Here is a 17101-nt window from a genome sequence, read left to right on the forward strand (position 1 = left end):
ATAAGACTCCATGAATAATTTAAAAGAGCAGTTACATCAATTTTATAACTGTTTTTTCATATTCTATTTCATATATACTTTTATCTAATAGAATGAGGATTTGTTTATTTTTTAGAAATATATAAATTACTATTTCATAAAGTTCCTCCATTGCCAAGTTTCTAAAGCATCTCTTTGATTGAAGTTTGCGACTTGCGAGCCTCTCTAACCTTCCTATATTCTCTTTGAACATTCGTGTCCCTATTTCTCAAGTTCGCAACAAAGAAAGTAAGAAACAAATATAAAATTAAATCATAAAATTAAACTTTGAAAAGTATTATTACTTAGTAATTGTATTATTATATCTACTTTTCTACTATACTAACTTTGAAAGTTTATTTGCTTCCACTAATTCATTTTTTTTATATATTAACTCTCTTCTCTTATTATATACAAGTAATTTCTACACAATTTATGAGACTGATATTAGTTTTTTTTATGATTTTACAAATGTTTTCAAATCTAATTTTTCATCATGAGAGTTATTATCTTAATATTCAAATTTAAATTAAACCATATTTTATTTTAAGTTATAATAGTTACTATTTTTAAAATTAAATTAAATTAATTATTTTTATTCTAATTATGCTATTATGATCAGATTAAATATTATATTATTTTTAATCTTTAACACATTCTATCTATTATATTTAAAATATTTTTGTCATAATTATAATATTGTTTGAAATTTAAATAAAATTAACTACAATATAATTTATGTAACAAAAACTACACAATGCATTTGTAGAAATTAAAATGGTAGTAATTGTAAATTACTATAAAAACCCGTCATATAATGATATAAATCTTGATTACTTCATATAGTACTTGTAAATTTGCCTAGTTTTTATACTATAATTCTTTCCACGCCTTTTTAAAATATCAATTCGCAACGTGTAAAATCAAAGTAAAATGAGGCATGTTTTATATTGGCATGGCTATTGGCTGCACCTTTCATTTGTGTTGAATGAAAAGATTTTTCTATTTTTTTTTTCTAAAAGTACGAAGCACCGAGCCATGTTTCCCTATAAGGCGGGGACAAATTAAATTAAACACACATAGGCATGCACCGGTAGACTTATCCAATGCCAAAATCAGAAAAGAATAAGGAGTATAAAAAAGAAAACGCGAATGTTACAACTGCAAACAAAAAAGCCAAAAAAACAGTATTATTGTACTAGTAAAAAACAAAGATCATGCATGCAAATGATGCAATTGCAAATTGTAAATGCAAACTTTAGATAGGGATGCAAGTCAGCACACCGACCTTTGCTGACTCAGTCTCAGTCAGCTCCAAACCCACGCCATTCAACTTCGTCCGCGTCTTGTTGGTACAACAACATCAACTATACTACTATTACTTCACTTCCTTATTTTAATTAATTAATTAACCCATTTCAAAATCATCCAACCCCGAGTGACTTTTCAACTTTCAAACTTCAACGTTCAAACAATAATCCCAAAGTCCTAACACACACACGCACACACAAAAAAAAAAAAAAAAAAAAAAACTCTTTGAACTATTTCTCTCTCACGGTCTTACCTCAAGCTTTGACCCATGTACCACAAAGCATGTTGTACTATAAAATACCAAACACTCACCACTTTCTTTCCTTCATAACATTCACATACAATTCTTCTAAGCTCTACCCAACAAGCATACATACAAAAAATCGAAAATTTTACTATTATTATTATTATAGCAACATGGTTTTGTCATGGACAAAAGGGAGAGTGTTCCGGCGTGCCAGAAAGGGGAAAGAGTTGAAAAATTTCGGTGGCGACTTGGAGATAGACATTGCGATCCCCACCCACTTCCGGTGCCCGGTAACATTGGACATGATGAAGGACCCCGTGACCGTTTCCACGGGCATAACCTACGACCGCGACAGCATCGAGAAGTGGATCGAGTCCGGGAACCGCACGTGCCCGGTCACCAAAACGGAGTTGACAACCTTCGACATGATCCCGAACCACGCCATCCGTAGGATGATCCAGGACTGGTGCGTGGAGCACCGTTCCCACGGCATCGAACGGATCCCCACTCCTCGTATCCCCGTCACCCCGTACGAGGTTGCTGACACGTGTACGAGGATCTTGTCGGCGGCGCAACACGGGGACGAGAACAAGTGCGTGGAGTTGGTGAGCAAAATTAAAGCGTGGGGAAGGGAAAGTGAGAGAAATAAGAGATGCATAGTTTCTAACGGTGCTGCTTTAGCACTAGCGAACGCTTTCAACTCTTTCTCATCGCGTGGGTTGTTAATTGAGAAGAACGTGGTTGTGTTGGATGAGATTCTGGGTGCTTTGGTATGGATGCGTCCTCTTTCTGAAGAGGGTAGATCCGTGTTGGGGTCATCGAGTTCTATCTCTTGCATGGTTTGGTTCATGAACGGTAAACAATTATCCACAAGGCAAAACGCTGCTTTGGTTCTTAAGGAAATGCATGTTGAGGCTTTGGTGAAATGTGTAGGAGTTTTTGAGGCTTTGATTAACATGATTAAGGAGCCTGTTGGGAGTGGTTCCACCAAGGCCTGCTTGTCAACGATTTTCAACTTGGTTAATAATAAAAGAGGCGTGACGACTTGTCAAAGGTTTGTGGAATTGGGTTTGGTTGATGTGGTGTTGGAGGTTCTTGTTGATGCGGAGAGAGGGGTGTGTGAGAAGGCTTTGGGGGTGTTGGATAGCGTTTGTGATTGCAAGCAAGGGGTGGAGATGGCAAAGGCTAATGCTTTGACTTTGCCTCTTGTGATTAAGAAGCTCTTGAGGGTGTCTGAGTTGTGTTCAAGCTTCGCGGTTTCGGTTCTTTGGAAGCTTTGTGACAAGAATATTGAAGAAGGGGTGTTGATTGAGGCGCTTCAAATGGGGGTGTTTCATAAACTACTTGTTTTGTTGCAAGTGGGTTGTGGTGAGGGAACCAAAGAGAAGGCTACGGAGTTGTTGAAGTTGTTGAATAGTTGCAGGAGCAAAGCTGAGTGTGTTCATCATTCTTCGTTGGATTTCAAGCATTTGAAGAATCCCTTCTAATTTGATCTGGCTATAGGATATGAGATTTGATTTCACTTCTTTTTTTTTTGTATAGGTTGATCATACTGTAGAAACAGAATATAATACTCTTGTACAAAGACGTACACATACGGAGGATACAAATTGTATCTCTTAACACTCAATTGAAGTTTTGAAATTCTTTTTTTTCCATGGAAGGTTTAGATTTGAGACACACGGACTTGTAATTCACAAATTCAGAAATTACAATAGAAGAAAATGTTTTGGTTTATTACAAACCGGGGATTGCTATGTATGTTTTGATTATTAATTAAGGATTTATTAAAGCACCATATTGAAAGGCTACTCGAAGTAAAAATACATGGAAGCAGATTTATAAATACACTATATATTTTAAAAAACAAAATAAATATATTGATCAGTGTCATGTATTAATCTAAGACATCTTATATCCATATAGGCTATTAGAAAATTTAGAAAATAAAGTTATTCTAATTAAGCTGCTAAAGCATTTCTTAATATATAGTAAATTGATGACAACTCTCAATCGATCTCTCTGCACAAACAACCCAATCGCAGCAAGCATAGTTGCTACCACTAGGAAAGAACTCCCACCATTCTCTTCCGTTGGAGACCGAGCTTCAGAGTCATTTTCCACAATATTAACGGTTATATTCACAAGTACATCACTTCTAAAATTCCGCACCTTTCCATGAAAGCCCGGTTGTTTGCAACATTCAATTCAGTAAGCATAGACAAAGTAGTAAGTTCCTCCGGAACGGAACCAGTGAGATTGTTACCAGCAACCACTATTATTTGCAACGATTTAAGCTTAACATATTCCAACGCTTTGAAAACTAAAAAAGTATTTTTAACGGTAAAAAAAATGTTATTTAAAATGTTTTAAGGATAAAAAATAATACAAACTATTAAAATAAAATTTTGCATGAAACTAGTTTTGCATGAATTACTCGAATTTGACTCTTAATTAATCACTCATTCAAGTTGTTTGTAAATTTAAGTTTTAAGATTCAATTTTATTATTTAAATGAATGAAGTCCAAGTTTTGAAAGATTAACATTAAAGATTTGTGAATGAGTAGTTTATATATATGTATAATATATATATATATATATATATATATATATATATATATATATATATATATATATATATATGATATTTTCTGTTTGTGAAAACAATTTTACCTCTTAAAAATGTTAAATTAATTATTTAGTACATTTTTTTTATTAATTTCACATTTCACTTGCTAAGTTTATTTTTCTCAATAGATAATTATCTAGCATTCAATAAATATTAAATATTATATTAATAAATTAAAAAATTATTTAAGAAATTTTTCATAAAAGAAAAATAATTAAGTTACAAATGAACTAAAAAGTCAAATTTAAATTTAATATAACAAAAAAAATTTAAAACTTAATATTTCTTAACAATATAAATCTAAGTTTTTTTTATTAGACTTCATCAAATAAATAAATAAAACTTAAATAATCAGTTTTTTTCATAAGTCAAATCCAAATTTCAAGAGTTTGAGTTGATTGTTTACATCCTATCCTACTTCCAGTCGTGTTTTTTTTTCTTCCATCACTACAGGTGCATTTCTCTCGTGCACCAAAATCTCCACATGTCACCCCACAACCATATAAGCTTGTTGTCTAATCACTATTTAAACACACTAGCGAAAAAAGAAAAGAAAACCACTGAGAGAGAACAATCAAAAGATTTTTAGATGAACACAAGCATGAAGAATGTGAAGTGGGCTATGTTCGTTAGACTAGAAGGATATAAGTGTTTCCTTTTTCAGTGCCTTGGACTACATAAAAAAATGTCTAGCCCATCAAGAAGAAGAAGAAAAAACTATATACTTTTTAAACTCAAACTTAATTTTGCAAACTTCAATTTAAACATGATTAGAAATAGAAACCTTAAAACCGTTTCAATGATAGTTTAAAAATGTTTCAGTTGAATGTTATATTTTGAATGACAAGTGTCTCAATTGACTAAAAAACTAAATTTTTTTAGGTGGGTAAAATTTTATTATTTATGATTTTTTGTGTTCTATAATTTTGCAATAAATATTTTTTTAATTCTTTATTAGTGTTCGAAGGTTAGCAAGACTCATTTTGAATAAATAATGCATTCTTTCTGTTCCTTTTATCTGACAAGGTTGAATTTGTTGAAAAATCATCATGAGTCCAAGGTGTTTTTGTCAATTGTCAAATTTGGCAGTTACATTCAAATGTGTAATTTTTTTTTATCTTTGTATTCTCTATCTTAATAAATATTTACATCTGTAAAATGGATTCTTCTGTATTTGAAAATTAATGTCTTTCAATACCAAAAAAAAAATTAATGTCTTTCTAAGGAAGGATAGTAATTAGGAGTTAAAGCCTTAAAGATGAAATGGAAATCCACTGATGACAATTTCTTTTGGGTCATGAAATTGAATAAATCATTTTTAACGTGGCTTTTTTATGATTTGCTTAAAATTAAGCAATGTTATTTAATAAATTTTTACTATTGGAGTAGATAATTTGACAAAGTGTCATTTAAGTAAGTTGCTTATATAAATTAATATTGCTTAATTTATTTTTATCAATTAAAGAATTATTTTTTAATTATAAAATTTAATGTGACTCAAATTAAATACTTACTCTAATAATTTTAGTATTTGAGTAAATTTTTATGTAAATTTTTAAAATCTAAGTAATATGATTGGACTCACAAATTTTAGATAAACAATTTATTTAAACAATTATATATTATAAATGCTCTAATGCGATTCTCACATAAATACTTGTCATACATTCTTTTAATAAGAAAAACAAGTTGAACACAAAACGCTTCCGTTTCATCCGCTGTCCTTGCTGGCTTTATTTGTCTTTCTTCACTAAGTGTTTGAACTCATTTTGGTTCAATAAGGAATCATCATATCAGAACAGTTGCTTCCTCGGGTAGTTCTTTCTTCCGTTTGCTTCTTTGCTATTAGTCTAATTCATACAATTGAATATGAAATTCCTCCTTAAACATATTTTCATTCTGAAACTTTAATCTAATTTTGCATTTTAGTTTGCAAGAAAGGAAATGATGAGTGCCTCTTCCTCCAGAAAAGTGAACAAGGTATGCGCCCAAAAACATTTTTTTTTTGTATACCTTCTACATGTTAAATTGAGTAGTACATAGCAAGTACTTAATTTCTCTTTGGTCTAGTTATTCTCTTTGCATATTCCCTTTCACGAAAAAAATTGTGAATGGAATATTGTGATTTTTTTTTTGTTATTTTGATAACGATAAACTCGTTTATGAAATTCATTTTTCATGCTTAGTTCTGTTTATTAAGAATTTACAGAGTACAATCTGATGCCTGAGAACTATAAAGAGATGAGAATGATATGGATCCTATTTTAGTGTTATAAATGCAATTGGATTAATATTAGGCCAAAAAAACAACATGCAATAACCAATTTATTGAAGATTTGGTTTCTTGAATTTATACGCTTACAGGTCAAGAGTTACTTAGGAAATTATACAAGTTTTAGGCTGTTTAACGTTGATTACAATTTTTTGTTACATTGAAATGAGGTACACTCTCAATCATAGCAAGAAATATTTCAATTAAACTTTTTTTTTACGTTCAATTAAGCTTCTCTAATTATATGTTAGTAATTTGTCATATTTATATTTATCTATCCATATATATATATATATATATATATATATATATATATATATATATATATATATATATATTTGTATAATTACATTGTTCATTTAAAACTAAACTCGCACCTTATATAAGATCTTGGGTAAGTCTTATGAATGTAATAAAAAAATTATTTGAAATAAAGTGGTGGATATTTCTCATCTATAACACGTTAATTTTTTTCTTGAATGGTATTTATTAAATATAATATAATTAAAATTTAAAATATTATTGAATACATGACTCCTAATATAAATTTACATATATTAAAAATATATTATCAAATAAAAATTATTCATTAAACACACAAAAATATTGGAATAATTATTATTTCTATGGTTATTTAAAAAATTAATTAGCTTATAAAACAAATTTTAAAATAGACTTCTTCTTACAAAGTATTAATTATTGTATTTGTTGAATATAATATATAGTTAACATTAATAATATTATTAAATATTGTATTTATTAAATATGATAAATTTATTATGTATTAAATATAATTAATAAATAAAAATTAATTATTAAGAAATGAATGTCTTACCTCTCTCTCTCAATGATGAAATAAACATTGATTTCAATTTTTTTTGGTAACTTTCGATATAATTTTTTTTCATGCTTTACCTTGTAGGATGAACAAGTGGCACAACGTAAAATCCACAAGCCAAGGTGGCTTGAGGCTTTTCTGAAAAAAACGTTCTTTGACTCATGTCCATCTCATCCATTTCGTAGGAATGAGTTAAATAAATATTGTATAAATTGTAATTTGTCAGTTTGCCAATATTGTGTAACGTTGCCTCCTCATCGCCATCACAAGATACTTAAAATCTATAGGCATGTTTACAAGGATGTTGTCTCCCTTACAACCATGGAAAAATATATTGACAGCTCACAAATTCAGGTATGATATGATATATTATTATTCAGACTAAATATTTTATGTATATTTAACATTCCTAACACATTATCTCTTATGACTTTGAATCTGGATTGTTTATCTTGTGAAATGCAACAATAAATCATGTTACAAGTACAATGAAAATTGATTTGAATGCATTATTCTTTTTATATTAATTGTGTTGTAAATGATACTCTTCCATACTATTATTCCTTGACAAACTTTAGCTTAAGTGATTATTTTTAGTGCTAGCTCTAAAATAAATTTCGTTAAATTATGTTATTTGACTTCAGAAATAACTGTGATTATCAACAAGTTGTAAACTTGTATCAATGTTGCCGTGGCATGAAAAGCCATTACATACAATGTTGGACAATCACTAAATGTCATATTTAGATATCTAATGATGAGTGTAATTGAGCAAAATGAGATAGAAAAAAAAAATAATGTTATGTTGTTTTAGATATTTTACAATGGAATATGAAAAGTAGGTAAAGAAATGAATAAAATGAACATTTGATAAATATGAGAATGAAAACACCCTTCCATCCCTTACTCCTTAAATAAGAGGGAGAGAAAAGTATAAAGTTTAAATGGAACTGAATACATTATTGTATCATGTTTCATTCCATTCAGTTGTAATTTAAACAACTAATTAATTGTGTGCTATTTACCTACTATTTTCCTGTGTTTAGTATTTTATGTCATGGTTACCTCATTTTTTTTTCGTTATCATTTTTTCTTCCATGGCATATTAGCTAAAAAAAAGTTAGTTTAGTTGGCATCACAAAATACATGTTTGGATCACATATACAAAAATTATTTTTGAATAACTATTGCAACATCTTGCATTCTTTACTGTTAATTAGTCTAACATTAACTAACTTTCTAAATGACATTATATCTCCCCTCTCAACAACCATTACTGCAATCTCGGATGCTTATATAATTTAAATGATGGCCTTATATATTTGAATAACCTTAAACAAAATCTAAACCATGTGTGTGAATTTGGTTCCTTTTTTTGTTGTAGCCTTACAAATGCAACAAGAGACTAGTTATTTCTCTGAATCCTCTCCCGCATTCCGGTTCAACAACAAATAATGAGGCATCATGCAATATTTGCAATAGAAAATTGACTGAACCCGATTTATATCGCTATTGCTCTATTTCTTGCAAGGTGATGACAACAATTTGAAAGCCACAACCATTTATTATCCTCCATGATGACATTCTTGCTATTAAAGTAAACTATATAGTTGTAATTTCTTACTTATTTACATGTGAACTTTCAGGTCAAAGCTGTTTTAAGTAAGCTTGATGATTCAGTTCCTCCTTTCATTTCTATCCAGACTCCTCCTCCTCCTCCTCCTCTTCCTCCTTCTCAAGAAAAGCAGGAGGAAACTCCTGAACCCCAAAAGCTACGAGAAAGGAAAAGAAAGGGAATACCCCATAGAGCTCCCTTCTTCTAAGAACCTCAAGTAGGTTGCATATCCTCAATTTGAATATGAAATATTGGAAGAAATTACATCTTAAAGTTTATTGACCTAGACGGTGAACCTATCAGCTATATATTGTGATGAAATTCTTAAATATTATGAATTTTGGTATTTTGTGGCTTGTACTTCTTTATTATCATGACACTACTACATCAGGTTTTATATCATATTTGACCTTATTGATCTTTTATTGGTATTTTTTTTGTCGGGAAGGAGAGATTTTGTGGTTGAAACAAAAAAAAAACTTTTGGCATTTAGGACATGCCATGTACTCTTAACACCATAAATAATTAACACTAACAATTTTGTTTGCTAGGGATGGTTAAAGTACTCGTTCATTTTAAAGAAACATAGTGTGAATTGTCTAAATGTTAGAAATGACCTTTAAGTCTTCAAATTTCACAATTTTAGAAATAAATAGTTGATGTGAAGAAGATAATAAACATTTGGTCATGCATGAAAATCTAAGAGGATACTTAGATATAGTTTTGTTGTGATCAATATATCATATTCATTTTTTTTTAGCATATTTAGATAAGTCAACCCGATATTTTATTATTTGACAACCCCTAGAGGGAGTGAGTTTTATTTTTCGACCTATTTTTGTTGGCAAATTAACCTGCCTCATTTAAAGGAAGAGTTGAAAATAAGACAAAATGAATTAACCTATTTTACCTCCGGTAGCCTACATGTCCAACACTATCATGATTATTACCTCTTAAAAATCCAAATATATGTAATTAATTCCCCTATTCATTTAGTGAAATATTTTACATTCTTGTTCTATTTCTTTAATTTCATGTTGATTTTTTTTCCAGATACTTCTTTAACTATATCATTTGCATTTATTGTTTTCAATATTCTTCTTTAAGTCATTTTTTAACTATTATTTCTATCTTTCTTAAACTTTTAACTTGTATAAATTATCTTTAAAAACTTGTATAAATTTACTTGAAAACTACTTTTTAAAAGAACTTATCTTAGAGATTGATTATAAGTCTTATAAATACTTTTAAACAAAAAAATACTTTTAATTATTCTTGTCATTGAAAATAATTTACTACAAGAGAAACTCATTGGAAGTCAAGAAGTGTTAACAACATATTTTTTTAATAAACTTTCTATTCGTTTATATGTGCTCTCATTGTTCCACTCTCCTCACTCTTTCCCACGTCTTCTCTCATTAGAATTCTCTCTCTTTACACATACCATGTGCATCTCATTTTGCAACTTTTTCTAATTTTTTTTATCAATCTTATCAATTTTTGCAACTACTCACCTACAACTTTCTCTAATATTTTTGTAACTACCTCATTTCACTTATTTATCTGATTCTATTTTTTTTCTAATAGTTATTTATCTTAAGATTTCTCTTTTTCATCCATAATTTCAAATCCTTATTTTAATTTACTTTTTAAAATTAATACCAAAGATATTGAAACTTCATTTTACTTTTTAGAATAATATGCTTAATTATAAGATATTCAAAATAAGTTGCTATTGATATTATAATTTATAGAAAAAATGACAAATACTTTTTTAATTATTCCCAACAGTTTTAAAAAAAACTGTTTATATATATATATATATATATATATATATATATATATATATATATATATATATATATATATATATATATATATATATATATATATTTCCTTATCTTCTTCATCCTTTACATTATGTATAACTTATTCATTTTTTCTTATTTTTTTAAAAAAAATTATAGTCTTTAATTTGTTGGAGATAGCTTATCTCTTTTTTCCAAAAATAAATTCGATGTGCTATATAGTCCCCTTTTTTTTCTTCAAATTTTATAGTTTCTAATTTCTTGAGATATATTATTATCTTTTTCTAAAAAAAAATTTATTGGCTATATAAACAAAGTAGTAAAAAAAAATGAGTAAGCCCGTGCATTAAACACTAGTTAATTAAAATTATTAAAAATTACTAAACAATAATTGATATTCATTAAATAAAAATGAGAATAAATTTTTTATAAATTTAAATAAATTTTATCCAATAAATATTTTCTAGATCTAGTCATACACCACTTTGTGTAAAACTATTTTAACACTGCTGTTGACGTATAAGTTATGTTATGTAGTAAAATGCAAGCTGATGATAACCAATTATTTTACTCATCAATAAACGTGATATGCACTATGTATCGTTTTGCAAATACGTGCTTTATTCATCACAATTAACCACGCTGATCAATCTATTGGTGAAGGAAATTAGAGGGAAATGGAGTAAGGGTAACTAAACTGGATCCATTATCATCTATCAGATGTTTATTTTCATTGTAACTTTTTTACAATAATAATTAATAATTTCGAGAATTCAAAAAAATAAAAATAAAATATTTTTTTATGAGAATTGATATCAGTATATTATTAACAAATCCATTATCAAAATCCACTATAATATCGAATACTTAATACATATGTGAGATGTGTCTATACCAAACTTTATAACACCAACGACGAAGTACTATTCCTTCCACTTATTGTTTTTCCTTCACTGAATTGAAAGTATCAAAAAAAAAAAAAAGGGGGAACTGTTCTTTCAAATCACCAACAAAAAACCAACGTCTCAAAAGGGACGTCAACACACCTCACTTCAAAAAAAAAAGGTGTGAAAAAATATTAAAAGAATCAACAAATGAAATAAGAACAAACAGAAACAAGTATGTATTGATCTTACAACGCAGTATTCAAGCATTTTAGTATCCATACTCGTATCCTAGTAAAAGGGTAGAGTCTTCTGAAATGAGAAAAGAATCGGCAGAATCCACACCAAAGACTGTTGATTCAGTCCTTGAAGAAGGTACTAGTACGGAGTCACAGCAACCAGTGCACACAAACAGTGGTGGCACTGTCTCAGAATCATCAATGCCACAGCACCGAGTGTGCTGCCATACTTCACAAATGTCACAAGCCACCATTCTCTCCCCATCATCATCTTGAGCTCCACACTCACACCTCACCTTCCAGTTGTCAGATTCAGATCCACCCTCATACTTCAAAGGGGTCAACAAATCAATTGCAATTCCCCTCACACAAAGTTCCACACCAGACTGGATTAATCCAAACAATACTTCCTCATCACTCACATCCATGAGTTCTTTGATGTCTGTCACTATAAGACTCTCTGCAATGCAGTAAGTGTCCCTCAGAGCAGCCTCTGAAGCTCTCTTCAAGTCACCAACTGTTGCATGCAGTGGAACCACTACAATCTCACCACATGCTACACCTTTCAGCTCATGTTTTTTGTCCACAAAATTTGGTTGCAAGCGGCAAATGAATGTCAATACCTGCTCCTTTATTTCATCCCTTACTGGCCACTCCTTCACAAAGTATCTGCTGTCTAGAATTGTCTGAACTGCTGTGTCCACTGCTTCTGAATCAGGGTAACTCAATAGCACATTCTTGTACAAAAACAATGCATCACAGTATACATCATTACCAGGCTTCCAAGATGACTCTTCTACTTGTTGATCTACATGAGCCATCACTTCAGTCTCCACTTCAGGGGCTTTTAACCCCTTGCCAAGATCATGAATAGTGTACTCTAAGATTCTAGTTGTTGGATTCACCATGCGACGAACAACATAGTTTCCAACAATCACATTGTTGAGTGATTTAAGCACATAATCGAGTAAGCCTGTGTCACCAATGTGTATCCTAGCTGCATCTCTCACATCTTGCCTTGTCATCCCACCTGAGCCTGGTTTCACAGCCTTGTTCTCTTTCAGTGCATCCACAATCACTTGAGCTGCAAACTCTAGTCTCCTTGTGGGCCACCTGCTATCTATGCTAGTCACTGCATTGCTGAACTTCTTGTACCTCACAGATTTATCCTTCATGGAATTTGATCTGTTTGGAAGTGTGTGTTTGGTTGAATTTCTTGAGGTTAATGCTGAAGAAGTAGAATCAGCAGCAGCAGAATAAGTGTCTGTTATCTTAGGCACAGGAGCACGAGAAGACTTGACAGTGAGCATAAACCTTAGAAGATCCCTGAGTGAGATAATATGAGTCTCACTCATATCTCTATAGCACCGAATAATTTGCTTGATTTCTGCCTTGTACTTTGTCTTTGTCTTGCTCAAATCTTTTACAATCACGTCAAGCCCCAAGGAACCAAGCGTTGTCATTGCTTCATTGTATTCTCGCTCTGTCACTCCAAAGCTTCCACGGCAAAACCTATAACCCCACCTACCAAACCAGGAGTGTCCATAAGCAACTCCATGAAGTAAGCGAAGATCCATAGACCTCTTACAAGAAACATCTTCCACTGCAATCTTCCTGCCATACAAATCCAGTATCCAAATAAAAACATTGATCCTTGAATGTTTAAGAAATTAATGTAACACAACTAGAATAAAGAGATGAATGTTAGGTTGTTCATTACCTCACTCGGAGGTTTGTGCATATCCTATCCCAAAGATCCATGATCTCTCTGCCACTAAGAACCTTGGAGCCTTCTTCAATGCCATTGACACAAAGCAAATGACCATACCCATTGCAATGAATCACTCCATGCAGCAGATGCTTCTCATTGTCTATTGAATCTTCATCTAAGGGTTTATGCCACCCATTGTCCATGGGGATTATAAAATGATACCTTCTCTTTGATACAAAATGTCCACTCCAACCTATCAATTATTGACCAAACAAAGTCAAATATTAATATCGGCATCAGTAGTTCTAAAACCCATTATCCAAAATTCAAAATCATCAAACTTCCTACCAACCCTTTTCATAATAAATCAACATTTTTGGAATACTAGTCATAAAAAAATGTTTCTGTTTTCATTTCTAATCATAGAATTCATGTATTCACTGTTTCTATTTTCAAAAGTCTGTATACCAAACAATAATATGATCAATGGGAAGTGTTTTTTCCTTTACAAACTTTTAACCAAACAAAGCCGCATATTGGTATCATTATCAGTATCAATGATAACCCTAGTCCCTATACTATACTCCACAGCCATTTTTGGAAAACTTGTCAGAAGAAAATGCTTCTGTTTTCATTTCCAATCACAAAAATGTCACATTTTTTCTCATTCTTTCTATTTTCAAAAGTCTCTATAGTCTATAATCAGAAATCAATGAAAAGTATTTTTCCTTTTCAAACTCTTCAAAAACCATAACTTAAATAAAAAAAAGTATCCGTTTTGTAATTCAAAATGATAAACAAAAATTAAAATACACATTTTCTCAAACAACCCAAACCACTAAGCAACCCTTCTCAACAATACCCTACTATAGAAAAAAATCCAAAATTGGAAACAGCCCACATCATCACCCGTATCAAAATACCCGAAACAGATTAACTCAATCAGGACGAAAATAAAACCACAAAACACGTAAAAAAAAAACCTTTTCAGAAACAAGCAACAAAACGCAATCACATTATTCAGACCCATTTCAAAAATCAAGCAAAAAACCCAAACTTGAAGCAACCCCATTTCAAGAATCAGCAATCAAACCAAACCCAAGAAGGCGAAATTCGGAAACGAACCTACGCAGCGGCAGTGATCGCAGAAGGGGTGCGAAGAGTGGTCGACGTGTTCTTCGATGGTGTAAAGAGGAGCCATAGCGTACGAGTTGTCGTGGATGAGAAGAATGCACCAGAGGGGGTTCCCGGAGACAGTGTAGTCTTCGAGATCGCCAGCTTCTTGAAGGAAAACGCGAACGTTATCGCGGAAGGGACCCGAACGTGCAATTGGAACAACACCAGGGTCGCCGAACGAGTTGAACCTGAAAAACTTCGGCAACCGTTTACGCTTCTTGCAGGCTTCGATGAGAGCGAAAGACATTGTTGATTATGATTATGGAAAATTGGTTTTGGCTTCGATTACGATCTCTGTCGCATCGTGTTTTCGTGCGAAGAGGAAGAACAGAGAGAGAGAGAGAGCGCTTTAACTGAACAAACTGATTCAGTTAAAGTGTTGGCGCCTTTTAAAAGTTGAATTGCATTTGGGGTTAGTGTAGGTAGGGGCACAAGTTTGTAACGGTGGAGGGGATCACGGGGAGCGTTGATGATTTATCATCGACGGTGAGAAACTAGTCAATGAGTAAATGAAGTGAATGGTCGAATTTCTGTTTGCTCGAGTTCTTTTATGGTCAAATCTAAGTACATGTTTGGTAGAGTGGAAAAAAAAATAAAGGTAAAAATAAATGAAAATTTAAATTGAGAATAAAAATATGGATTTTATAAAATTTTACTGTTTATTTTACTTATTTTTTATTCTCTTTTGACTCAATCAAACAGCCTCTGAGATAGAGATATTTAATTAATGTATTTTTTTTTAAAAAAAGGGACTTGGTTAGTTTTAGTTGTATACTAACCCTCCTTTAGGGTCATTGGAATTTTTTTAAGGAGATGAATATTTTAAAATTAAACGAAAGAAAAAAAAATAATAACAGATTAACACAAATGATAAAGACCTATATTTCTTAACTAAATAATATAAGGTTTGAATCTTAACTTTTTTGATTATGAATATTTGGTATTATTATCGTGATTAGAAAAAAAATTGTCATAAGAAATCAAATGAGTTGTTGGTAAGCGTGCATGTGTGTGTTTTAGTGATAAGAATGGCCCAAGGCCCCAAACAAACAAAAACTACAAATGAACTAGTCCAGGGAACAATCCATATTAAGCAAAATACAACAACCCACGGGAACCAACTCCAGCATATGCACTTCATGAGATAAAAAATTGTTTCATGATGACTCATGAGATAAAAATTTGTTCCATAATTTGAGCAGTAATGATATTTAAAATTTTTGAATTTTTTTCATTTTATTTTTTTGTATAATAATTTCTAAAACCAACATAAAACAAATAATTTTGTGTAGTATTTTTTCAATAAATCAACCAAACTCACGCTTTAATCAAGCACACTCTTTCTGTGGCTTTGACAATGGAAATCCAAAGAGCATTTGGTTGAGTTAGTAACTTCCATCAACTTTCACACAAGAAAAGCTGAATTCGTGTCTCTATCTAGCTTGCCTAATTCCAAGACCATCCACTGATCCACAGAATTAGATTGACAATTTTTTTGGCCAAAAGATGAATAGATGATGCCCAAAAAAAGTTCTGCATTTTCTGTCAATATCATCACAAATAATTCGGGCAATGAAAGAGACTTGCATCAAATAACTGTTCATTTGACAAGCTGTCTCCCTCTTGAATCTGTCATTAGAGATAAATACCTTAATTAAATGTTTTCTTATCGCATGAACTTGTGAAAATTTCAAACTTCCCACGAAATAATCATTTAAAATTTTGAGTTTCTGCTTGCTTCTAGAGAATGAATTATTTTAATATGTGTGTATGGGACCGTGCTAGTGTTCAAACAACGTTAGGAAGAAATTTCTTGCTTTCCAAGGCTCCATGAAAGAAATTTCTTGCCACATGGAAATTATTTTAGCTCAAATCAAAACCATGACTCTTGTAAGTCTTGTTGACTTTATCCTAATGATCAAATGGATTCAGTGACTCTAGACTAGAGTAGAGGCAAGCACGAGGATTCTTCCTTTTTTTCTCTAACTTTGCTTAGCACGTTGAAGACTTTTCATTAAGACTCTCCCACCACCACTATAAATTTGGCACCAGAAAAACTTGAACTAAAACTTGGCTGAGCAAATTAGCCATGAGTATCATCAGAATTGGAGTACTTGTGTGCTCAAGCTTGCCTCTTTTGAGCTGCTTTATGGAACTTTTTGTTGCTGTCACTGCTTCTCAAACACACTTCAACACAGCAACGTCTTCCGAAGAAAATGAGTTGCCCAAGAAGAAAGAAGATGTATCAATCACTGCTAATGTGGCATCCCAAAAGCACTTTCGACAAATTCAACATATATGTTAAGGGGGTCTTGGATTAAAGTTTTGGAGGTAGTAAAATGTTCTGATAAT

General features: G+C 31.3%; 3 protein-coding genes across 3 annotated transcripts; 2 read left to right on the top strand and 1 right to left on the bottom strand.

The window, feature by feature from the left end:
* Positions 1-1644: 1644 nt before the first annotated feature.
* Positions 1645-3320, top strand: LOC114397980 (U-box domain-containing protein 21-like). Its single transcript, XM_028360077.1, has one exon. It carries the CDS (start codon positions 1747-1749, stop codon positions 3061-3063), a length of 1317 nt encoding a protein of 438 aa, XP_028215878.1. The 5' UTR covers positions 1645-1746; the 3' UTR covers positions 3064-3320.
* Positions 3321-6111: 2791 nt separating this feature from the next.
* On the top strand, positions 6112-9311 carry LOC114371849 (uncharacterized protein At3g50808-like). Its single transcript, XM_028329169.1, has 4 exons — positions 6112-6186; positions 7401-7670; positions 8701-8847; positions 8963-9311. The coding sequence occupies exons 1-4, from the start codon at positions 6151-6153 to the stop codon at positions 9137-9139; spliced, it is 630 nt and encodes a 209-aa protein (XP_028184970.1). The 5' UTR covers positions 6112-6150; the 3' UTR covers positions 9140-9311.
* Positions 9312-11847: 2536 nt separating this feature from the next.
* On the bottom strand, positions 11848-15138 carry LOC114371859 (PHD finger protein MALE MEIOCYTE DEATH 1-like). The gene is made up of 3 exons (XM_028329174.1): positions 14699-15138; positions 13583-13826; positions 11848-13476 (listed from the first exon to the last, which is right to left on the bottom strand). The coding sequence occupies exons 1-3, from the start codon at positions 14994-14996 to the stop codon at positions 11895-11897; spliced, it is 2124 nt and encodes a 707-aa protein (XP_028184975.1). The 5' UTR covers positions 14997-15138; the 3' UTR covers positions 11848-11894.
* Positions 15139-17101: the final 1963 nt, after the last annotated feature.

Source organism: Glycine soja, chromosome 2 (genome assembly GCF_004193775.1).
Source record: "Glycine soja cultivar W05 chromosome 2, ASM419377v2, whole genome shotgun sequence".
In the NCBI taxonomy this organism is placed as follows: domain Eukaryota; kingdom Viridiplantae; phylum Streptophyta; class Magnoliopsida; order Fabales; family Fabaceae; genus Glycine; species Glycine soja.

Excerpts from the sequence above, each read along its gene's own strand:
- LOC114397980 (XM_028360077.1), top strand. The coding sequence starts at position 1,747 with ATGGTTTTGTCATGGACAAAAGGGAGAGTGTTCCGGCGTGCCAGAAAG.
- LOC114371859 (XM_028329174.1), bottom strand. The coding sequence starts at position 14,996 with ATGTCTTTCGCTCTCATCGAAGCCTGCAAGAAGCGTAAACGGTTGCCG. Across the intron at positions 13,827-14,698 it reads CGATCACTGCCGCTGCGTAG|GTTGGAGTGGACATTTTGTA; the intron begins GTTCGTTTCCGA and ends AATAATTGATAG. Across the intron at positions 13,477-13,582 it reads TGCACAAACCTCCGAGTGAG|GAAGATTGCAGTGGAAGATG; the intron begins GTAATGAACAAC and ends TTTGTATGGCAG.
- LOC114371849 (XM_028329169.1), top strand. The coding sequence starts at position 6,151 with ATGATGAGTGCCTCTTCCTCCAGAAAAGTGAACAAG. Across the intron at positions 7,671-8,700 it reads TTGACAGCTCACAAATTCAG|CCTTACAAATGCAACAAGAG; the intron begins GTATGATATGAT and ends TTTTTGTTGTAG. Across the intron at positions 8,848-8,962 it reads ATTGCTCTATTTCTTGCAAG|GTCAAAGCTGTTTTAAGTAA; the intron begins GTGATGACAACA and ends GTGAACTTTCAG.